At 45.1% G+C, this 24,009-nt stretch overlaps 3 protein-coding genes across 5 annotated transcripts in view; 2 read left to right on the top strand and 1 right to left on the bottom strand.

The window, feature by feature from the left end:
* The window catches only part of fliI (FLII actin remodeling protein), a 61,216-nt gene extending 41,642 nt beyond the window's left edge, over positions 1 to 19,574 (top strand). For all 3 annotated transcript variants that reach the window (XM_089587185.1, XM_089587184.1, XM_089587183.1), the window contains 11 exons: positions 827 to 1,028; positions 2,779 to 2,887; positions 4,100 to 4,183; positions 6,055 to 6,151; positions 7,747 to 8,057; positions 10,527 to 10,679; positions 10,897 to 10,934; positions 12,557 to 12,686; positions 13,984 to 14,073; positions 15,675 to 15,881; positions 17,215 to 19,574. In XM_089587185.1, coding sequence (XP_089443311.1) covers positions 827 to 1,028; positions 2,779 to 2,887; positions 4,100 to 4,183; positions 6,055 to 6,151; positions 7,747 to 8,057; positions 10,527 to 10,679; positions 10,897 to 10,934; positions 12,557 to 12,686; positions 13,984 to 14,073; positions 15,675 to 15,881; positions 17,215 to 17,349 — 1,556 coding nt within the window. In that variant the 3' untranslated portion in view covers positions 17,350 to 19,574. The remainder of the gene's footprint in view (positions 1 to 826; positions 1,029 to 2,778; positions 2,888 to 4,099; positions 4,184 to 6,054; positions 6,152 to 7,746; positions 8,058 to 10,526; positions 10,680 to 10,896; positions 10,935 to 12,556; positions 12,687 to 13,983; positions 14,074 to 15,674; positions 15,882 to 17,214) is intronic.
* Positions 19,575 to 20,560: 986 nt separating this feature from the next.
* On the bottom strand, positions 20,561 to 21,226 carry LOC149347535 (essential MCU regulator, mitochondrial-like). Its single transcript, XM_089587187.1, has one exon. The coding sequence runs from the start codon at positions 21,186 to 21,188 to the stop codon at positions 20,901 to 20,903; it is 288 nt and encodes a 95-aa protein (XP_089443313.1). The 5' UTR covers positions 21,189 to 21,226; the 3' UTR covers positions 20,561 to 20,900.
* A 632-nt stretch (positions 21,227 to 21,858) lies between these two features.
* LOC149347534 ((E3-independent) E2 ubiquitin-conjugating enzyme UBE2O) overlaps positions 21,859 to 24,009 on the top strand; it is a 51,138-nt gene continuing 48,987 nt past the window's right edge. The window contains exons 1-2 of the mRNA XM_089587182.1: positions 21,859 to 22,183; positions 22,451 to 22,624. Of these exons, the coding sequence (XP_089443308.1) occupies positions 21,863 to 22,183; positions 22,451 to 22,624 (495 nt within the window). The 5' untranslated portion in view covers positions 21,859 to 21,862. The remainder of the gene's footprint in view (positions 22,184 to 22,450; positions 22,625 to 24,009) is intronic.

Raw genomic sequence — 24,009 nt, 5'->3', positions numbered from 1 at the left:
TCATAAGATTTCATGGCCAAAGTGGGCATTTTATACAGTGTGCAAAATTTAGTGTGTTCCGTACACTCCTCTGTGTGCCCACGGATGATACAAACGTGGCAGCCTTGAGTGCACACGCAAGCAGCGCCAACGTGGCAGTCAGTTTGTGCAGAGCACAGTACTCGCCGAAATTACTGGACAGTGATGTGAGACCTGTACTATCGCGCTCAATATGAGTTGCAACGCGCGGTCATCGACCGGGGCTCGTTCCGTGGTGTGCCTCCTGCAAACAGTCGCTCGGAATTCTGGGAGAAACTTTTTCCTGAGAGGGGGTGCTGTTGTTTCCTGGAACAGCAGTTTCCCCCAGAATTCCGAGCGACTGTTTGGAGGAGGCACACCACGGAACGATCCCCGGTCGATGACCGCGCGTTGCAACTCATATTGAGCGCGATAGTACATGCCCACACCCATGGTTGCCAGTTGCATGGTATGCGTCACAAGTACTGAGCAGTGGTGCATGGCTGTAGATAAATCCCATCGGCAGTGAATAGATACCCCAGCCTAAGGATTCCCTTTGCTTTTTGACGTGATTTTCGGGTGATACAAAGCAAGTAAGATTTGTGAGATACAAACGCAGTGAGATTCGTATCAGCGAGATTCCATCATCATCATCAGCCTGACTACGCCCACTGCAGGGCAAAGGCCTCTCCCATGTCTCTCCAATTAACCCCTTCCTTTGCCACTCGAGATTCCACTCTATAAGAAACGCATTATTACTCTAGATTAAGCTTTATTGGAACAACGTTCAGCCGTCTCACTCTCCGGGGCTCCCTCCCCCCCTGCACAGTGGAGGTGCCGGAGGGCAAGCTGGTGCAGTCCCTGCTGGACACCAAGAATGTCTACATCCTGGACTGCAACTCGGACCTGTTCGTGTGGCTGGGCAAGCGGTCCACACGCCTGGTGCGGGCGGCCGCCCTCAAGCTGTGCCAGGAGCTGCTGTGCATGATCCACCGGCCCAGCCACGCCATCGTCAACCGCTGCCAGGAAGGGTGGGGGCAGTCACCCCCTCTTTATACACACGCGCGGTCTGGAGAGCATGGCCCAATATTGGAAATATATTGGCATAGACCGGCCCTACAAAGAACCGGTGTGAAGGCCGGCATTTCCAGTATTGGGCCAATTACCTGTGCTGCCTTGGCACTGGCCACTTTTCATCTGCAAACACTGTGAATACTGGAACGTAGCTGAATAGAGTGAAGACTGTCGGAACACTGGCCTTTATTGAACTTCATATGAATGAACACAACACAAACAAGGGGCTGCTCCGTATAAACCTGCTCTCTCCCCCCCGGGCGTTCCTTCCGATAAAAAAAGTTATCTGCTGGTCGGTGCTTGTAGTGCTGCGTGCTCTCCTGTGTGTCCTGTCTGTCAGCACTGTGTTGCTGTGTTGAGCTGTGAATCAGTACCAACTTTTTACGCATTCCAGCCTGAATAGTATTGTCACATAGTGGTGACCGGTGAACAGGAAAACAGTGAGAATGTCTTCGAAACGAAACTCTTTATTCGAGCTGACTTGCGCCCGCAAAGAACTGAATCACTTGGCGGCGGCGTAGCAACAAGCGTGCTCGGCGTTCGTCGAACAGAAAACGCCCGCCGCTTTCCGCCGTGCTCTTTTTAAAGCTGATTGTGAACATTCGAGATAAAGCTTGGAAAGTTACTGGAACACTCTGGAACAATGTAGAGTCGGCTCTGCTTGGATGCGATCAATCGAGATGAATCTAGGCGCGTCTTGCATCACAAACAAAGCGATAAAGCGGCGTGCCAGCAGCTTTGAAGAATGAACAAACAAACACTACAAACATTTGCGGCAGTATCGTGAATACCATGGTTACTATGAATCCTGTGAACGCAGTTGAGCATGCAGGGTGTTGGTCTTTGCATTCTGGACATTTGAAGATTGTTGAAGGCTGTCCGAGGGATTGCCACGGGAGTGTTCAGAACTGTTCTGATTTGAAGGAAAGAATGTTCAAGACAGTCCTAGAAGGAGTGCTTCCTAGTTGTCTTGATCGACTGTCAATAGGAGAACTTGACAGGGACCGAAAATTTGTGGGTATCTGTGGAATTCAGATTAGAGGGAGCCTTTTCAGTCCACCGGATGTCAAGAGGGCCATGGCAGCTGTTCAGATGAACTGCATGGTCGAACTAAGCAAGTCTATTGCGAGTGCCTTTCTGGACTTTTTGGTGTCCTTGTACCATGTTTGCACTAATATATAATGCGAGCTTCTTCTCTCAATTCACCGGTTTCGGAACGCACCTTGTGTTATATGCGGAATACATTTTTTTCTCATTAGTTCTCAGCATAGCTATACTGTAAGCTTCACCACCAAGTCAAGTTTTCGATGACCTCAGAGGCACGTGGCACACACAGGCATGGGGAAGGAAGGCAGTGGATGTGAAAAGATTGCGGAGCGGGCCATTGAGAAAGAGAAGACACTGAAATTTGAATGGAGTATGGAATAGAAGGAAGCGAAAACAGACGCAGGACTGGGCAGTATGAAACACTCCGATCCCTCTGCTCTAGTTGGCTCAACCACGCTGAGACAGCGTTATAATCACAATACTTTGCCTTCATTTTCGCAAGGTCTCTTACTCCCCCATCGCATTGTATTGAGGTCGAGTTATATATACGTGTAAATGTGGTACATCCATTCGTTCAGTTTTTTTATTTATCTTTTTGTGTGTTTTTATTTACCCCCTTTGTCCTGACCACATTCATGAAAATCCTGTGTGTGCTTTCAGGACAGAGTCCATGGTGTTCAAGTCCAAGTTTGTTGGTTGGGACGACGTCATTGCGGTGGATTTCACCCGAACGGCAGAATCGGTTGCGAGGACGGGAGCTGACCTTCAGGTGAGGCACCCCATTCATACGTAGGTCAGAGCATAGGAGTTAACCATGGGTAAATAACTTTCCGTGCATGTTGCCATGGGGTTCACTCTAACATTTTCGGTGTGCCTACTTGATATTTTGTGCTAGAAGCTGTGATCTTATACAGTAGCTGAATTAGGGAAACATGACACTGACGATTCATTACATGCTGCAGCAGTTGCTGTATTGGTGTCATTCTGTATGAGTTTGTTAACCCTTGCCCGATAAACTCCCTACCCGAAGTTTATTAACTCAAACCTAGAGTTATTAAACACTCCAAATGGCATCGGCATTTCACAGAACCCCCAACACGCACTGAAATTCGTGTTACCACAAGGGTAAACACCCATTTACTTTTTTTTTTTTTGGAAGAGATTGCTAAGACATGTTTCACATTCAGCACAGGTTCTTGATGTTTTAAAATTTGCCCCCACCTGAAAATAACGGCATTTCTTCTCATCATTGCTTCATTGATTTGTTGCTCTGCTTGTTTTGTAAGCGATATCGGTGCACATTAAAGAACTCCAATCCTCTGAATTTGGAGCCCTCCACTACGGTGTCGCCATAGTCCACACGCCACTGTAGTATGTTGGAATGCTGCATAATGTAGGAGGATCCATAGCGCACAAAATTGAAGGGACAGAACACAAGTGCTAAACTTCCACTGACCGTTCTGTCCCTTCAATTTTGTGCGCTATGGATCCTCATGTTGACTACCCACTAGCCCGAACCCTGACCCTTCTAATGCATAATGTACTGTACAATCTTTAGTACTTCAAGCTGGTTTTTTTGTTTGTTTGTTTTTTTTTTACTGCAAATTTGAGATTACTGTGGCCAATCAGCAGCAGTTTGTCTGACAAATTTCTACATGGATTGAGGAACCTATCACTTTGTTATTGATGTACTTCTCTTCACTGAAAAAATCAGTATACATTGTACAGTATTTTTTTTTCCTGTGAAGACGATTGAATGAGATGTGTGCTACCCATTCACCGGCTCTTTGAACAAGGACTAATGGTGCAAGAAATACTAATGTGATGAGAAATTGGATATTTGAAGTGTGATGCAACCTGTTAGTTGGGGATGCTATCACTGGTCTTTTAACTACACAAATGAGAAACACACGCGGATTATTGGTTTACGTTTTTGAGAAGTCCATACACACTAGACTCAATGCTGTATTTTATTCGGCAGAAATGGATGGCCACTCAGAAGACCAAGACGGACCTGTCTGCCCTGTTTATGCCACGGCAGCCTGCCATGTCCAAAGAGGAAGCGGTGAGTACGACTTGAGAGCATTATTGTGCGAATCTTTCATTCCTATTCGTTGTTCTGCTCTGCAAACACCTGAAATGAACGTATCAGTGAACTTTGATTGTGGCTGTACTCTGTATGAGGGTAAGTAAAAAATTACCTACACTTTTCATTCTACAAATTGTTTACACGAAGGTAAGTGCACAACATGTGCGTAATTTTTCTACATATTCTTCCTCCTTTTCAATGCAGATGGCTCATCGGGCCACAAAGTTGTGTTTTCCTTCCGAGAACAAGGCTTTCAGTGGGTCCTAAAGCCACTTTTGGTCCTTTTCTTCCATGTCTAAGTTTGTGGAAAATTGACGACATTGCAAAGCGTTACTGAGCGGACATGTTTACATGGCAGTAGCTGGAAGGCAAATGATGCAATCGAAATAAAACTGTGCACACATGACCACATACATACCAACTCTTGCACGGACGGCAGTATGACAGCCATCTGCACATGCTTCCAAGGCAGACAGTTCATGTTGTTGTTGCATGACGACTCACGCTCACACACAGCTTAGCACACCGTTCGAAATCATCAACAAGTTGGGTTTTGAGTTGGTGGAACACACCCTCCTACAGTCCAGATCTCGCTCCCTCCGACTTTCATCTGTTTGGGCCACTCAGGGATGCTTTATGAGGTGTCGATTTTTCACGACTTAGACGTGCGAGAAGTGATGCAAAATTGGCTTCACCAACTGAAAGCCTTCTTGTTGGAAGGAGTATGCAAGCTTGTGACCTGATGGATCAACTGCATTGAAAAGGCAGGATAATATCTAGGAGAAACATGTACTTGCTGTATACCTTACCTTTATGTAAATAGAATGTAGAGATAAATTTTTACCAACCCTCATAGAATAAGCTGAATATGGCAGTATTAGACCATTTGAGCATGCACTAAGCTTCAATTTGTTTATATATATATAGGAACAAAAACTGTTCCTGGTAGTGCCATCTATGTTTTGTGAACTGCTAATGTGGCACAACAATACAGATGGCAAGGCTAATACTGTTGTGGGACAAGGAAAAAGAATTTAAAAAAAAGTGTTCCCATTGTGCCCCTAAGTATTCCGGGCTTAATCGATTAGAAGTAAAAAAATAACGAATGATAGAAAATAATTTTTGCACACCAGAAAAGAAAAAATAACAAGACAAAAAGATTAAAAAAAAAAATATTGGTACTGTCAGGGCCAAAGCCATTGGACTGCATGTCATTTTCGCCACGTTGTCTTTAAGTATGCTAGCATGACCAGCAGTCCATGCTGCTAGCTGAGCCATCATGACCAGTTCTAGCCAAACAGATGACTTCTATCACAATGCCACCTCAAACTTGCCCATTTGGGTGTCTGTAGTAATAGTACTATGGTCGATGGCTTCAATGTGTTTGGGAGCCTGAGAAATGTGTGCATTTCTTGCGAAAAAAATTGCACCTAAATGCAGTGAATGTCATTTGAAGGCTCTCGATTCCACCTTTTTTAAGGAACTAGTAGATGGTGTATGAAATTCCATTGTGTGTGGGTTTAAGCTTGCATGAACAGGTAGCCCAAATGTGCACTGTTCAGACGTTGTTTCACTAATAAAGGAGTCTGCTCATCGGTAAGTTTCAGTTGATGGCCACACGCGTACCCTTCATCAAGCACTCTTTCTCAGGTGCTTCAGGATGGCGTTTCAAGCTCCAGAAGCTTAATTTTTTTTTTTACCCAGCACCTCTTGTTTCTTCTCATTCCTGTTTGTGAACTCAATCCTTCACATGACTACAGATTCCTGTACGCATGTGTGGCCGTGCTGTTTGTGCAGGCTGTAGTGATGTGTGCAACCCTTTCATTCGACGTTACCTTCAATGGCAGGCTCAGCTCATGGAGGAATGGAACGAAGACCTGGAAGCCATGGAGGCATTTGTGCTCGAAGGGAAGAAGTTTGTGAAGCTGCCAGAGGAAGAACTGGGTGAGCTTCCAATCGCAGTCGTGGTCAGCCTTCCAGGGACACCCTGAAACCACGCCAGTCACTCAGCATCTGCATTCTTCGCTGTTTAGGGTCATTTGTATGTCAGTCCTCCCTGGTGTGGAAAAGTTTGTGCGTTGATATACTGGACACAGAAAGTTTGACACGAATGTGTCTGTGCACAAAGAACTCCCATGGTTTCAGCTGAGGAAGCAAGAAAAGCCATCCACATTACTGCTAGCATCCATGCTGCTGCCACGATGGCATTGCTGATGCCCTGCTGTTTGCAGACTGATGAACTCAGAGTTTATTGCAGCTTCTCTTGGGAGTTGCGGTGCTTGGGGGCAATTTGCAATTCCTGAAATGCGTGCCTGAAATGTGAACAGAAGTGTGAACAGAAATGTGAACTGAAATGTGTGCCTGGTGAAATGCTTCGAAAAGGGCCTTTTGGACAACCTCACCCTCAACTCTAGAAATGCAGTCGCATCGCTGCTGGGGATATTGTACGCAGCGTAACAACCGCCACAGCTCGTGGGCATAACATAAAATTCTGCTGGGTCCCAAGTCGTGTCGGAATTGAAGGCAATGAGAGAGCAAACGCATGCACTGCTCAAGCTGACGGCGAGCAGATCAAGAAACTAAATGTGCCCTATAAAATTTGCTTGAAGTTAATGTGCTCTGTAAACTAAGGGAAAAATGGCAGTCTGCATGAATTAACGGAGTAAATGACAGACTGCACTTGGTGAAGCCCATGTTAGGAAAATGGAAATCGTGCGCACAGTAGGAACGTCCCAAGGAAGTATTCTATGACCTCTTCACATAAGATACACATCTTACACATAGTAGCTCATACTGACAAAATAAGACAGGCCCTTATGTGTAACATGCGGAGAAGAGCTCATAGCAAACCATGTTTATTCTCACACAGAAAACTTGAAACATTAAGGAAAACACCATTTTATTCTTCTTTACTGTGAACACATCCCTTTTAATGCAACATTGCTCTGAGGTGAAAATGCCCTTGTTGAAGAAATTTTCCTGTGTTTTTAGGTTTTTAAAAAGAGCAACCATCTTGAACTGTAGGTGTGAAAAAGTTGAGTCCATTTAACACAGCAAACTGACAATTCATCCGTGTTAGGCATATGCCATAAAACTTAACCTAGCCTAGCCTAGCATGACCTAGCCTAACTTAGGCCAACCCAGCTTAGCCTAGCCTAGCCTAGCCTAGCTTAGCTTAGCTTAGCTTAGCTTAGCTTAGCTTAGCCTAGCCTAGCCTAGCTTAGCCTAGCATAGCTTAGCCTAACTTAGCTTAGCCTAGCCTAGCATAGCCTAGCTTAGCCTAGCATAGCTTAGTCTAGCATAGCCTAGCCTGACCTGACCTGACCTACAGCCAGCAGGTGGAGCATCAAACTGTTGTCTCTTGAGGGCCTGAATACGCCATGTTTCACATTCAGACATTTTCAAGCTTTGCAGTGACTTTCAGACAAAGCATTCGATATGTTTGGGGGTGTCCACATTTTACATACTTGGTTTGAGATGATAGGCAGTCATTATCCCACTCGTTGCTAAAATGCCATTTCCCGTCTCTGTGCCTGCAGGTCACTTCTACAGCGGAGACTGCTACGTCTTCCTCTGCCGCTACTGGGTGCCCGCGGAGGGGCCGGCAGAGGGTGAAGGCGAAGAAGGCAAGAACAGCGCGGAGGCGGCCGCCGGGGACAACGGGGGCGAGGAGGACGACGAGATGGAAGAAGAGGAGGAAGAGGCCGTGGAGGACGACTACACCTGCGTGGTGTACTTCTGGCAGGGCCGCGATGCTGGCAACATGGGCTGGCTCACGTTCACCTTCAGCCTGCAGAAGAAGTTCGAGGCCCTCTTTGGCGACAAGCTGCAGGTGCTCAGGACGCACCAGGTATGCGCTGCGTGTGTGTGCAGGCACGTTGTGGTAGCCTCATTACTAATTTTTTTTTTCTTTTTTGAGGTGGTATTACACTCATTCGTTTAAATGCCAGTAACACTGAATGAGCAGAATTAACTACTCAGCGGAGGAAGAGGTCGGGTTTGAGGTGTTGCTTAAGGGGGGGAAGAGGTTCTTAGAAATAAATTTTTATTAATGAAGTCATAACTGTGAAATATTCAGGGAACATGCATTTTTGCTTGCTGATTCCAAATATGTAATTTAATTTTATGTACAACTTCTCGTGCACTTATGCAATATGTTAGGTAACTTTTGCCGAGAGTCAGAAAGAAATCTCTTGACATCAAGCTATGCAACAGGGGTGAAATTATCATCCTGCCGGGTATAGAAGGTGAGCTATAGGATTTTGAAATCATCAGTTTCTTCCCGTTCGTGAAGTGGCAGATTCAAAACCCTGTAGCTCAACTTCTCTGATGGGCAGGATAATAATTTTGCCCTTATTGCATAGACTGATGTCAAGACAGCCAATGGCATGCGTCCTAGCAAGTTTGCTGCAGCAAAATTTATTGAAAGCTCTCAGAAAAAAGTTGCATAACATATTATATAAGTGCACAAGGACTTGTTTTCCATAAAATTAAATTACATATTTGGAATTAGCACACAAAAATACATGTTTCTTAGAGATTCCATTATTGTGATTTCATTAACAAAAATTTTTTTCTAAGACCAGGTTCCCCCCTTAATGAGCTTCACAATGCCATTCTTGCTAGGGGTGTGCGTGTATAGAGAATTTTCAAAATCAGATTGATTATAAATGCAAAAAAAAAAATGTCTTCGAGTATTGAATCAAATATTGAATGCCGGTTTCGCATAGAAAAGTAATTCAGAGAAACTTTTTTTTTTTTTTTTTTCAAAATAATGCAGTCATTGTCATATAAAATTAAATTAAACTAGTCTGATTCAGTGGCATAGAAAAAAAGGAAAACAAATGTGACGTGCTTAGAAATAGATATTGGTTTATTTATTTGACAGAATAACAGGTGCGACCTGTAATGTGGTCGCGTAAAATGAGTAAAATTAATTCCGTGAATCGACACATGACTGTAGGTAAAAATAACGTGATGGGTAGTAAAACCTCATTAATTTCGACTTAAAGGAACTGTCTGAGGGTCAGGTTATCAGATGCTCCATGCCCTCCTCCCCATTCGAACTATTAGCATTGGCAGAGTGACAGAGTTACAGGCGTCCTGCCCTTGTAGCTTTCTCTTCATTACCAAAAAGAGTTGTAGCTGAGTGTAGCAGCGTTTGCATGTGACCAGTCCGCGTGATAAATGACAGAAAAGAAAATGAACAGCACACCTTTGTACTGCTTTTTTTTTTAGATTTTAAACTCAGTCTTCAAATAATTTGCTGTAATATTTTGGTTGTGCCACGATCGGACTTATGAAAGTCAATGGCATTCAGTTGGTGCTTAATATTTGAGAATTTTTGAGAACTATTTACTTCTCTAAACAAGTATGCCCCAAATAACAAACATAATCAATTAGTATTCAAAATTTCGAACATTCTCACGCCCCTAGTTCTTGCAGATGGCAGAATATGAACTTGAACGGGCTCTGACGGTAACACATGGATGACTCAAGCACTCAGTCGCGCACCCTTTATTTTCAGAGTGCTTGTCCAGTCCATTGTTCCCTCGAACACTTGTCTCATCCATTGTTTACTGTCAATCCTTGTTTTTGTTTGTGCTTTGCTATCTGGAAGAATGAGTAGTTGTCAACTCAGCCAGCTCACTGTCATTTCGTAATGCCGCTACTGCCGGTCTGTTCCGATACATGGCGCCTTTACTATACTAGCTGCTGTAAGTGTTAATGCTGGCTAGCTGCAGAATACAGAATATTCATGCGAACAATCTGCATGTGTTATGCAGTAGCTGATATAAAGAAGAACACCCTGGCCTCAAAATTTTCTTTCGGCGTCCTCTTTGGCTGTCTCTTGCCTCCTTCACCAATGCCAGTTATTGGCAGTTTTATATCATCATTGTTGTCATCAGCCTAACTGCGTCCACTGCACGTTGAAGGCCTCTTCCATATCCCTCTAGTTAACCCTGTCCTGTGGTAGCTTCGGCCATCCTGTCCTTGCAGGCTTCCCTATTCGTCCACCCTGCTACGCTTGCACTCTCGTGAAATCCACTCCATTACCCTAACAAGCCTTTGGTTATCTGTGCTCCGCATTGCATGGCCTGCCTTGCCCATCTCCATTCCTTCTTCTTGATTTCAGCTGGGATATCATTACCATGCACATTGCATCAGCCCATGATGCAATGTGCACAATATGGGCTGATGCAATGTGCACAATATGGGCTGATGCAATGTGCACAATATGGGCTGATGCAATGTGCACGGTATGGGCTGATGCAAAGACACTCTCTCACTCTCTATGCTCTCTCCCACTGCTTTGCAGCAACAAGAGAACCTCAAGTTCCTGTCCCACTTCAAGCGCAAGTTCATCATCCACACGGGCAGCCGCAAGAAGTCCCAGACGGAGGACAACAACGCAGTCGAGCTGTTCCACCTGCGTGCCAATGGCAGCCCCATCTGCACCCGTTGTGTTCAGGTGGGTCCCGGGGCAGCCCCAGATATCCACCCCAGTGCGTTTCGTGGCATGGGAGTGGCATTAAGCAGCACAAGTTTCCACGAATGCGGGAATGAGTTGGAGGGCTCTGCTGCTTTTAAAATCTTGGAATTGCGGCTTTTGTGTTTATGTTTTACCTTACAGCTTTTATCTTTCATCATTCATTTAAATCGTGCTTTCTCTACCTGACCCCTTGCAGATTCCAGCGACTGCCAGCAACCTCAACTCTGCCTTTTGGTGAGCTGTGCTTTCTGCTATTTGTAATTTGATAAGGTTTTTTGATAAGGAATTTTATAAGGTTGTCTCTGATAAGGTTTTGACTTTGAGGTCTGTGAGGGTAGCTTTCTTTGCTTAGGGGGGACGAGGGTCTTAAAACTAACTTTTTTTATTTATGACTAGAATCTCATGAAATTTTGCACACAGATGCATTTTTCTCTTCTGATTCCAAATATGTAATCATAATTGAGCTGCTGGTCTTAAATCTTACGAAGTCTAGAATGTAATTAGGTAATTTCTTACGCAGCTTTAATGAACTTTCTCATAGCATTTTGTTGCTTTTATTGACATGAATTGATAACCAGAGAGTTACTTTACTGATGACATTCTTCATTTTTCTCTAAAGGCATGTCATCCTGACATACTATGTCGAGAGCAAAGGTTGCAGTAGCTTACACTGCAACTCGTTGAGCTAATTGTAAATTGCTATTCATACGTGGCCTAAACAAAAAAAGTAAGAATGTCATCGGGTATGGGAATTTGCTGGCTATCAATTCATGTAATTAAAAGCAACAAAATGCAGTCAGAAAGTTCATTAAATCTGCGTAAGAAATGACCTAATTACACTGTAGAATTTAAGATAACTTTTGATCTAAGACCACCAGCTCAATTATGACTACATTTTTGAAATCGGAAGAGAAAATTGCATCTGTGTGAAAAATTTCATGAGATTCTAGCCATAAATAAAAAGGTCAGTTTTAAGACCCTCGTCCCCCCTGAAATAGTACCTCATTCAGTCCTACTTTTTTCCCAAACCATTGGACCAACTCTGCATTGAAACCGGTTTGGCCAGAGAGTAGAATTTCGCAGCCACATTGTTACATGAAATAAACAGTTTGTGCTGTGTCTAGCTATAAAAAGCATAGAAAGACATGAAAGCAGTAAACACTAGTGCCATATTCACCGTGTTCTGCAGTTAATGAAAATGCTGCTGGAGCTATATGGCTGGTCATCATCATCATCATCAGCCTGACTACACCCACTGCAGGGCAAAGGCCTCTCCCATGTCTCTCCAATTAACCTTGTCCTTTGCCAGCTGGGGACACCGTACCCCCGCAAACTTCTTAATCTCATCCGCCCACCTAACTTTCTGCCGCCCCCTGCTACGTTTGCCTTCTCTTGGAATCCACTCCATTACCCTTAAGGACCAGCGGTTATCTCGCCTTCGCATTACATGCCCTGCTTAAGCCCACTTCTTCCTCTTGATTTCGACTAGGATGTCATTAACCTGCGTTTGTTCCCTCACCCAGATATGACATGTCAGATATCACATTTTAAGGACACAGTTCAAACTTTAACAGGCTTTTGATTAAAAGATGATTTGTGTGTTAGGTTTTGTAAAACACCTGAATTTCCTCTTGCTCAGACATACTCTCGTCATGCGAGTTTTATGTGGTGAAGCATTCAGCCTTCATCATGTTGATCTTTTGGAAATGATTGGTTCCCTGTTCTGGTTTCCTTCAGCAGGGTTTGCGAATATGAAAGAAATGCCCGTTATTGATTTTTAAGTATCTCATGTTTTGACTCTTTAGAGACGTTTGTGTTGTCACTAATGGTGGCCTAATGTGCTCTTCTTCACGCAGTTACATCCTGAAGGTGCCCTTTGAGCAGGATGGTGAAGATGACGGCATGGTCTACGTCTGGATTGGCAGTGAGGCTGATGAGGACGATATTCGATTAGCGGAGGAGCTGGCACGATCCTTATATGGTGCGGTGAGTGTCGATCCATTAACTCTACAGTGACAGCAGCTAAGGGCTCATTTCACACTTCTGCAGTGTCATCGGTGTTCGTATTACAAAGGAGAATTTATGGTTTGTAGTTTATGGGGATTCAACGTCCCCCAGCAACTCAGGCTATGAGGAATGCCGCAGTGAAGGGCCCTGGAAATTTTGACCATTTGGGGTTTTTTAACGTGAACACACAGTACACAGGCATCTAGAATCTCGCCTCCATTGAAATTCGGCCTTTGTGAGGAAAAAATATAGGAGAAAAGATAAGCGGCATTTACGCCGAGCACTGCGTCACAGACTTGTGGCGCCCTCTGTGGGCAGTGGTGCCAACTAGTGCTTGCAACCTTTTTCACCACCCCGCTACTGTTACAGAATGGCGTGCTAGACAGGCATGGTAACCATTGGAGAGTTCTTTCATTCTCTTTGTAGGTTGCAGGTTTAGTTGCGGCGATTTGCCAGAGGTGCCGACCTCCTAAGTTCAGCTTTCGTGCATGACCTTCCCACAGTGGCGTGTCCTTCCACTGGTGTAATTACGGTGTGTCAAATGACCACCAGTACGTTGAGCTTCACCATTGTATCATGAGTGCTAGAGATGGCATTAGTGATTCAGGCATGTGAGAACAGAAGATTCAAGTGCTCCTCTTGCTTGCTAGCTAATTATTTATTTTATTATAAGCTCATAACTCACTTAGCACTTTGCACTGTGTTATTTTTTTTTTAAATTTTGGTCAAGAAGTTGCACTCTAAATTTCCTGCAAAATTATGAATTTTAAATTGCGGGGCTCACCGTCCCGAAGCGACACATGGGCTACGAGGGACATAAGGCTCCAAATTAATTTTGGACCACCTCGGGTTCTTTAACTTGCAACGACATCACACAGCACAAAGGCTGTGCTAAATGTACAGGCATTTTGCCATCATCGAAACGCCGCTACTGCCGCCACTAAGATTGAACCCGGGTCCTCTGGCTGAGTTGTGGAGCGCCCTAATCACTGAGCCACCACAGCCTGCATTACAGTGATAGAGTGTTGGGAGCATTAGCACTGATGCAGTACAGTGGGGGTGACACATCACATGTGGAAAAGCCTAATCTCACTTACCATGTCAACAGACCTAGACATCCGCAGACAGCCACTACATTTGCACATTGCACTCATTCTGTCCACTTTGTTTCTTGTAAGCATTCCCTTTTACTTTCATACGACATGCAACAACTGCTGTAGTTATGTGAGAGTGTTGTGACTAACTGTGACGTCCTCTGGTTTGCTTCAAATTTCAGATGGAGTACTCCATAGTGACCGTTCATGAAGGTGAAGAGCCGGAGAACTTCTTCTGGGTAGGACTCGGAGGAAAGGCACCGTACGATAACGTGAGTGCTGAGGTGGCACCTTTTGTTGTGTATAATGGAGCGGCACTGTATGTTTCCTGCTCATAAGATGTTGGCTGTGTCTTGCAAGGGAGTGGACTTGTACTTCCTTTCTTGTGACACTCTCTGCTTGCATTTTCATTCTTGTGATAGTGTCTACATGGATGTGCAGTTAATTTCGTTATGGCGAAAAGTTTCTTCCTCGATTCTAAAATTCCAATTTGAAGGCCCTATAACTTGAGTTCTGCGACAGGCAGGATGATAATTTCACCCTTTATAGCATTCCTTGATATTAAGGAAAACCAGTGGCATGCATTATATAGCAAGTTCTCTACAGCAAAATTACTTAAAAGCTCACGACAAAAACCTTACGTACTCCACAAGGGCTCACTTTGCATTAAATGAAGTGGCATATTTGGAATCAGCACACAAAAGTATACATGTTTCCTGAAGATTTTATGCTCGAGACTTCATTTATAAAAATTAGGTTCTGAGACCGTTTTCGCCCCAAATGCCTTCTAATTTGTGCCTGCTGTGACACATAAAAGTTTAGTTAGCGATCAAATGATGACCACTTTTCATCTTCACTGTTGTTGGAAGACATCCTGTTATGTAATTACTGCATTGGCAGCTTGCTTCATCATTTGACTGCAGTTCATGTTGTTTTCTGGTGAAACTGCTTGGCTCTGTGCGTGTCCGGCTTTATAGTGAATGATGGCAGCTAGGTTTTTGATCTCTTGTTCACTCTGCAAGGTCGTTTCAACTGAGCGCTGTCACTCTGTAAACAGTGTTACTACCTGGTTGTACGTAAATTCTGATAAAACACACTCTGCATTGCTCACACCGTGCTGTAAGACTCCACACTTTCTGCCCTTCTTCAAAGAAGTGATGTGGTAGTGATTGGTTTAGTGACTCCATTCACAACTTCTCCACTGCCTGATTGATGGTAGTGCAAAGCAGAAGCGTATGGCAACACAGGGAACAAGAGCCCCCCAGTTCCTGACCCACCTAAATGACATTTTCATGGGGCAAGGGTTGAAGAGGGTAGTGTGGGAGTTTTCTCTTACAGCATGCATACAGCACTGAGAGACGGCAAGAGAGCAGAGTGGATAGGGGAACAAGTGCTCATTAATGATATCCTAGTCGAAATCAAGAAGAAGAAATGGGCATGGGCAGGGCATGTAATGCAAAGACAAGATAACCGATGGTCCTTAAGTAATGGAGTGCATTCCAAGAGGAGGCAAGCATAGCAGGGGTGGCGGAAAGTCAGATGGGCGGATGAGATTTGGAAGTTTGCAGGCATAAGGTACCCACAGCTGACACATGACAGCGTTGATTGGAGGGATATGGTCGAGGCCTTCACTCTGCAGTGAGCTTCAATGAGATGCTGCTGCTGCTGATGTTTATTAATGTTGAGCACTGAGCCATGTCTATTAATGCCCGGGAAAGCCTCATGTACAGAGTTTGGTGTAAATTGTTTGCACCTTTGTTCAGCAGTTTGGTTGCTTGGCTTGCCATGTTTTCGTGGTTCTTGTTCCCCATTTGTTCGCTTGTGCAGCCATGATACTTGACTGTTGTCTGTGATGTCCACCGTTCATGTGCAGGATGCGGACTTCCTCCAGCATGCGCGCCTCTTCCGGTGCTCCAACGAGAAGGGCTACTTTGCCATCTCGGAGAAGTGCGCGGACTTCTGCCAGGACGACCTGGCGGACGACGACATCATGATCCTCGACAACGGCGCCCAGGTGTTCATCTGGGTCGGCTCGCGGTGCAGTGAGGTCGAGGTCAAGCTGGCCTACAAGAGTGCCCAGGTGAGGAGGGCGTGTTCAGTGTTTCTAATACACAGGTGGCATCATTGCCTTTTGCAGTTGTCCAGCGTTGTTACATGAGGTTACAAAGGAGAAAATCCAAAGTCTTTCAAAAGAACCGTTGGAATTGAGGGTTAAGGTGATAGAAGTTCAAGGAAATTCGGCTGTTAAGCTATTCATTCTGCAGTACAGTCGAACCTCGTTATAACAATATGGTTTATAACGAAATATTTGATATAACAAAGGAATCAGGATTCCCCTTGGAAGCTCGGTCTACACGGGCCATAACGAAGCTACGGCTATAACTAACGAAGTCATCACCTTCATTATACTGAGGTTCAACTGTTGATGATGCCTCTACTTTAGGACATTTACAATGAAGCTTATTGTACCTGAATTCAACAGGACTGAGTGGAATCCGGCTTAACAAAATGGATTGCGAACACATTCTTTCTTGACTGAAATATTTTGTTTCCCATGGGTAGGCATGCCTATTATGTGACACGGTCATATCACGAGCTAGAGACCACTGACCAGCTGTAAAAAAACGCCGATCTAAATGCATGTTTGTTGTTGCCATATGTTGTAGCATGTGTGCCCTTATGGCATGTACTATCGGGGACAAAAATGGTACACTCCATGCGGTGGGAGCCGGAGCAGCGAAAAACTGCGGCATTTCGGCAAGCTAAAGCACAAAACATTGAAACGAGCCAAGGGACATGCCTGCTGATAATACAGGTCACGCATTGGCTGTCTCGATCCCAGATGCCGCCTGTAGATGGGGCTGCAACGCAGGTTTCTGTTGCTCCGGCTCCCGCCGCATGGAGTATACCACTTTTGTCCCCGATAGTACATGCAGTGCACAAGGACTTTGCTGAATCAGGATGATAGCATTCCTTTCAATTTGTAATCTAGAAGAGAGCGGTGAGGGGCTAGTTGGTATGACATTATGAGAACAAAAAGTAACTGTGCAAAAGGACGGGTCAAGAGAAAGACTTTCAATTTGTGACTGGCTTCGCAAAACTGACCCTCGGTGCATTCTGTTTGAAAAGGGCTCTGCGTGTGTAATGCCAGTTAACGTATGCCAGTTAACGTGTGTAATGCCAGTTAATGCATTGTTAACGTATGAAAGCATCCGCATGCAAATTGTGAAGGTTGTCTCAGCCCGTGTGTCTTCACTGTGCTTGTCTCAGGGGTTTTTCGATAATTTTCAACCACAACAAAAAAAGAAATGCAGTTGTCAGTGGCACTAAGTGAATGAGAAGTCCATTTTGACAGAAAACTGTGTTGAAATCGAACTGTGTGTCACACTCTGTGGACTGCTGTATACTTCCAGGTGTACGTGCAGAACCTGAGGGTCAAGCAGCCGGACCTGCCCAGGAAGCTCATGCTCACAGTCAAGGGAAAGGAGTCGCGCCGGTTCACAAAGTGCTTCCACGGATGGGGCGCCTACAAGACGGTCGCCGAATAGGAACGCTCTCTTTCCCTGCAACAACCCACAAACCAGCCGGCAGACTCTGCCTAGGCCAGGGAACGAGTAGTCAGGCCAGCAGAGTGGCTGGACCACAACGCCGCAGAGATCTGCTGGCACTTGAGTAGAACAACCATCCGCCCATTGATGGCATGGTTAGGGGCAGCACGACCAAAGTGTTTATAACGCTTAAACCGTAGTGTTGCTAATGGAAACAGGTATGACGCTTCTCTCTCTCGTATAGACCGCTAGCACAGCTGCGGGGACTTTTTGCACAGTATGTGCATTTCGTGGCGAGTTTTGTGTGAAACTGAAATTACTTTGTTTGCCAACTTTGATTCAAAGTGTGTTATCTCGGCACGGTCTCCTGCTAAGAAGAAATACTTATCGGTTTTGCTTTCTTATGTTTATTTTTTTTACAGTCCCTTCACCCTCTCACTGATGGACCGTGCTATTCTTCATCCTCGTAGTACAGCTGTAGCACAAAGTCTTTATTGTAACTAGGAAGTAATGGCCTGTAGGCCTGGGAAAGGTTTATTTCGTGAAATTGGGCACTATCTTTTCTCTTTTTTTTTTGTGAAGCCTGTATGCTGACAACTGTGCGTTCTGATTCAGTTTGCAAGAATGAGGAAAGTAGTGTCGCCAAATATGGCAGGGGTGACACTCTGTCAGTAAATGTTTTTGTTTATGCATACTTTGAGTGCATGCAAGCCAAAGTTTATACCTGTCTCCATTAGTAAAGCGAAGGTCAGCATGCATCAACTCATGAAGTCAGGGAAATACTGCTACTGCTTACTGCTGCCGCTTTTGTCGCATATGCACACAGCACATACAAGTGAGGTCACAAAGTCATCCCATAGTACTCGCTCCGGTTTTGAGCTTTGAGTCATCTTCCCGAGCTGTTCAGCACTGGGGTTTCCAAACTCATCCCCCCCCCCCCCCTCCCTTTCGAAGGTGCTCTCCAGACATTGCTGAAAGATCAACATAGCCTCCACTGAAAGGTTGGTGCAGTTCAGAGAAGCATTCTTAAAGAGCATGGTGTCACCAGTTTCAAGTGAATGTTGTATGCGCATTTTACAGCGACAGCCGTTGAAGGCTCGTTTCCCGGTTCTTCAGCGTCGGTGGCGTTGTTTGCCACCCCACAGACTTGTGGCGGCCTCTGTGTGCAGCAGAGTGAACTAATGCTAGCGTCATTCACTTCTCTGAGCAAAGAGGGCGCTACTATGTGGTGCGACGAATGGCGCATTCTCCAGCACTAACTGCTGTCGCTGAATGTCGCATTTCACTGCCGTGGTAACCATCAGCGAGGGTTTTTTTTATTATTATTAATTTGCTTCAGCTTCATGGAGTATGTACAGTTCTCCAAAAAGTTTAGACAGGAACCCTGACCTGCGCTATGTGCCATGGTGCTTTGCTGTCACGAAACCAAAGCCATATCTTAGGTATGCATCGCCACACGTTATTGCAGCACTTGGATGGAGCAATCATTTATTTGGAATTTTGTTCGACAATACTTTTTTACCAAAGGGTGACAGGCTGAGTGCTACTGAAGTGGCTACATGAATTGACTTGGATGTGCAAGGTATATTTTCAGGTTGAGCCTTGGAAGTTGAGTGCATTTTGTTTGAAGGAATACCGACTAAAAACTCTCAAGCAGGGCATCTTAGTCTGTGGAAATGACAACAAGCAACATCTGTGTCCGTCATTCTTTGGAGTACAGGCGGCCAAGAAAGTTTTTAGGGCCTGGGTGTTTTGAAAAGGCTTACTTGCAATCCCTATTTATTTAAATAAATAGATAAATCTGTTCGAAGAACCCAAGTGCATTTTTGCGTTTCACTGACATACTGCACTTCTTAATTCCAGCATGCACAATAAGGCAGGAACCAAGTTCAGTTTTTCGTGGCACCTATTCTCTGAAAACTTCTGCGGCCACCAGTATGTAAGCAGCAAAGTTAGACCACCGTTGTGATAACACTAATCCGTGTCAAACTTTGACAAGTGGACAAAGTTTGTGCTCAAGTTGAAAGACAAATTTTCTAGATGTGCGAAATGTATGCTGACGTGATTGTCAAAGGCTTGTGAATGATGTCACTTTTTTTTAAACTTATTTATAATGTAATATACTATATTCAGTGCCTTGAAGGAGTGTGTTTATATGCTGTGTGTGTGTTTGTACAATGCAGTGCTGCTTTCTTGTATAAATTAAAGAATGTCACAGGAGCGTATGTCTCGTCTGTTTATTTTCTATGAAAATGAGAACCATGGGTGTTTTGCAGACTTGAGAATGTGCGATGACAAAATTTATGCTGTAGGCCGATGTGAATAGGTTGCCAGTTTTGGGTGTTGACCTACATCGCTTGTACCATGCACTAGAGATTGATCTGCACTGGAGCTTTGTCGACTTTGCTAGAGCTTTATACAAAGGCCACGGCAGCTTCCATGCAGATAGCTATTAAGACAACTGCAGTTCAGTAAACAAGGCTGTTCTCGAGGAATACGGCGAAAATAATTCCTATGTGCTATGTACAAGTCAAACAATGCTGAAAGCCATACAAGCTGACGGTATGTTCGAACATAGTGCAGAGCTCAAACGAGACTGTAATTTACTTGATTTGCCGTGAATTTCGAAGTCAAAGATGCGTGCAGTTGTTGAACTCTGCCATGCATTCTATTTAAATCACTATTGCATCAGATATTGCACTGACGTCGCATAGCACACAAGCCTCTAGCATTTTGCCTCCATCGAAGTATTGCATAGATAAATTACACAGAGCAATGAATTCTTTTACATCTGCTCTTCAATGTGGTTAACACAGAAGCAGCACGATGAAACGTATTTTTGAAGTTGGTGAGGAATATTAATAACGGAATTTGCGTCCCGAAATGTTAAATGAGACTGGTTGTACAATGAAAACTGATTTAATTATCGCATAGTACCTGAACGCCGTTTTAGAATGACTTGTGAGCCATTCGGAGCTTTAGATTCTAAATTCGTCTGATTCGTGTCCAAACACTACTTCGCCAACGCCAGAGGAATGCTTATGGACTGGTGCCAAAGGCTTGTCGATGAAGTGTGACGTCTTCCATGTGTGCGTCATCGCAAGATAAGCCATTCAGCTGTCTTGACGTCTGTTTACAAGCTGTGTGCGAGCTCATTGTAAGTACACAGCAGTGTTTAAGAAAATTAATAAAATGAACGACAAAACCGCACTTTTTCTCGTTCTCAGAGTTTATTTCGACGAAAACGCACACCATGGGATTTTTTGCTCCGGAAGAACCTACGATAACGTCGTTCATGTCGTGCACGACGCAAATGCGGCATCAGTTTCAAGGACTCGTCTAAAGTGTATTTCCACGTCGCATGAAGAAGACTAGATCGATGGCGTCCCGCAGGCAGGCCTGGCATAAATTCAACGGACGACGAGACAGTTTTCACGCGGAGAAAAAGTCTGCACGGGTTTTCTTGGGTCACTACGTTAAACAAACGGCGAAACGTAGCGCTTCGCCACATAACGAGGATCGGTGGATAGCGTAAAACAAAACGAATCACATCAGCCGTCGTCATCGTCGTCGTCAGGCACGAAGATGTCGTTCTCTTCCAAAAAGGCAGCGCCTTCCTTGCTGATGGTCGCGCCGATGTAGAGGCCGGGCAGCACCGTGAGCAGGGCCTTCAGGACTCCGAAGTTCGACGTCTCGGGCTCGGGGAACATGGCGCCGGAGTTGTAGCAAACACGGTGGCGAACTTGTCGCACGGTCGGCTCCGATTTTGCCAGCGCCGACGTGGTCTTTCGTAAACCCAGCGTCGACGAAACCAGCAATTTTCTGACGAGGGCCGCCATTGCGGAATTTTGTGGGGCGGCGCACTCAATCACGTAGACAGATGTGCGTAAACAAACCTGCCTGTTGCCTCTCGACGTTAGTGTGTAGCTAGCGCCGTCTAAGTACTACAACTATTCATATAGACGACCCGGAACAAATGGGAACAACGGAACAGCGCACCAGACGTACGGGTAAAATTCAATAAACGGTAAATAACCTAACAGAATTGTTTGTATATGAGAGAAGCCACTGAATCTGAAGTTATTTTGCCATTTTCAACTCCTCCTTCTCAAATGACGGATCCCTTACGCGCAGTACACTTGTCCCAGGTTTTGGCGCTCAGTCTTTCTGCAACGTTTAAAGACGTCGCCAAAGCGGCTAAAGTGTCACGCAGTGTGAAAGTGCGGCAATGTCTAATACGATACAATATTAGCAACACGCGATTCAGCGTTTGCTAAAGAATGTTACATCCTCGCTAGCCGAGCTTCAAGCTGCGCCGGGACCCTTTTCGCGACTGCGTCTTCTCCTGAGGATCAGAAACAGCTCGAATTACGAAAGCACCCTTACACAAGGCGTTCGCAGCGGCCACTGCGCTCATTATGTAAATAAATTACCCGCAACGAAACTTCTTCGTCGCCGGGCTTTTCTCGGGGCGCATTGGCCGCAGCAGGCGGCGCCCTGTAGGTGGAATCATATGGTGGTGCGGCGCTGTTGCCGAGGCAACACGCCAAACGCGATCCGCGCTCGCGATCTCGCGAGATTCTGCGCGTTCGACCAGCGCAGACGGTCGAATATGGCATCGAACTGTAAATACTTCGATGAAGATTCCGTATACAGAATCACTCGTAAAGGACGTATTGAGTTCGGCCTGGTGCTCGAGAACGCCGAGTACGTGACCAGTGAAGACGAGGACGAGGTGGGAGCCAACGTACCGCAATGGGACCGCATGAAAAGGGGCCACGTCCGAGTCGCATGGCACCCGAAGGGCCGCGAGGAAGTAGTCTCCGAGAAAAAGGTATCGTTCCCCCCGCTATCCAGGCTCGGTTTTCCTGTTAACCCTTCGCGAGGTTCAATCGGGACCCGGGGGCGGCTCAAGACCTCGACCCGAGCCCTGCACGAGCGCTCGAGGCCTGGCGGAGCCGGCCGGGTCCCGAGCGCGATCTGTCAAAAGCGGATCCCGCCCGTTCGCAGCGCATAGAGATCACGTTTACGATTTTCCAGCGCCGTTTTAGAGGCTCACAAAGCGTTCGACGGCCTTTCTGAGGGTCTGCTATGAACGCAGGTGAAGCTACACGATCGTTCGCTCATGCCCGGCGACGTCGTGAGGAAGGTGGTCAAGGGTAAAGACACGCAACTAGGTTACTGCCGTAACACCGAGGTGCTTGCGACCATCCAAGTCCTCGGCACAAACTGCGTCATAAACGGCGTGAACAGCGTCGACTTGGTCCCGCTCGAGGTGAGTGGAGCTACGTTGCTTAGATTTTTCTTTAAAAAAAAAAAATGTTTCAATAAACATCCTGTGTGTTCGCGGGTGTTCGATATGCTTTTGGTTTATGGTACGGTTTCAACTGCGAATTCACCGACCGGCTGTTAGCCTGCGCGTTCGAATGGATGGACGTGTTTATTCAGGGGCAATGCATCCCAATGAATAGAAAATATATCCGTTCAATAAACACATTAAGCGGTCACGAGCTTTCTATTTGGGTTTGTTAAGTCACTTTGTTTCCCTACTACTCATGTACCGATCTGTTTGTGCGCTTACGTGGTAATCAGCGCGTTCGATTAGAAGGATTTCGAACAGAACTCGACAAGCTGCGAGAATTCGAGGCAAGACGCAGTTTGAATTGCATTCGCTGTAGTTGGGAACCCAACTGGTCTGGCCAAGGTTATATCACGCATGAAGGCGTGTGGCGACGGGTTTTTGGTTTCGCTATCTGTGAGAATGCGTTCCGCTACTGGCCGCAGAAATGAAAATAAAGATACGGGCAATGTTTATGCAGTTTACACGGTGCGTCGCGTTGCATGCCGGGTAAAATTTTCAGTTTATTGGCAAATACCTGTTTACAGTGCTAGCAAGTTATAAGCTGAGATGCAAGCTAGCGTTTATGAATCGTTGCGTCGATGAAAAAAGAGAAAAAAATATGCGATAGTATTGCCTCCAAATGCAGAAGTCGCTGTTTATGAGTATGGTTGCATAGCGGAATAAAAATATAACGTACATGTTCATAGTTTAGGAATGGAGAATGGATTTTCATCAGTTTTTGCTTAGGCTGTCAATATTAGCATACAGTACAGTATTTCCCTAAGATGGCTAGTAGCATCATATTGCGTTTACTGTGTTTTGTGCTGCAATACATTTGTACTTTTTCAAGGACGTTAAGTAAACGCTGAGGACGATTCTGTCGGCTTTGTTTGTCATAAAATCTAATTGCTGTGCCTTACATAACTCTGTCGACATTCGCTCATCAGGGGAAGACATTTTCATTGCTGGAGAATTTGTAGTTGAAGTTGGAATCCTCTTTTGCCCAGTCTGATTTGAACTCAACGTAGACGATATTGCGTCGTGTAATTTCTCCTGTAGTCTTTTTTTTTTCTCCTTTTTTTGTACATTAAAGCTGCATTAAAGAGGGTGATGCAAAACGTAACGTAATATTCAAGCTTGTGATTCTTCATTTTCTGTTCTGCTCGCAAAGAAATCTCAGTTGATGTCACCGTAGTGTACTCTAATGGAAATATGGCCGGCAGTTTTCACTTATAAAAGCGCTGTTTTCAGTAAAACTCGCCTCTCTAGCATTTAAAAAGCGGATATCCATCCATCTAGGCCAACCTAAATTTGCCCTC

The sequence above is a fragment of the Amblyomma mixtum genome, chromosome 4 (assembly GCF_055824585.1).
Source record: "Amblyomma mixtum isolate Tamu chromosome 4, ASM5582458v1, whole genome shotgun sequence".
In the NCBI taxonomy this organism is placed as follows: Eukaryota; Metazoa; Arthropoda; class Arachnida; order Ixodida; family Ixodidae; genus Amblyomma; species Amblyomma mixtum.
This window is presented reverse-complemented; position numbering and strand designations above follow the sequence as displayed.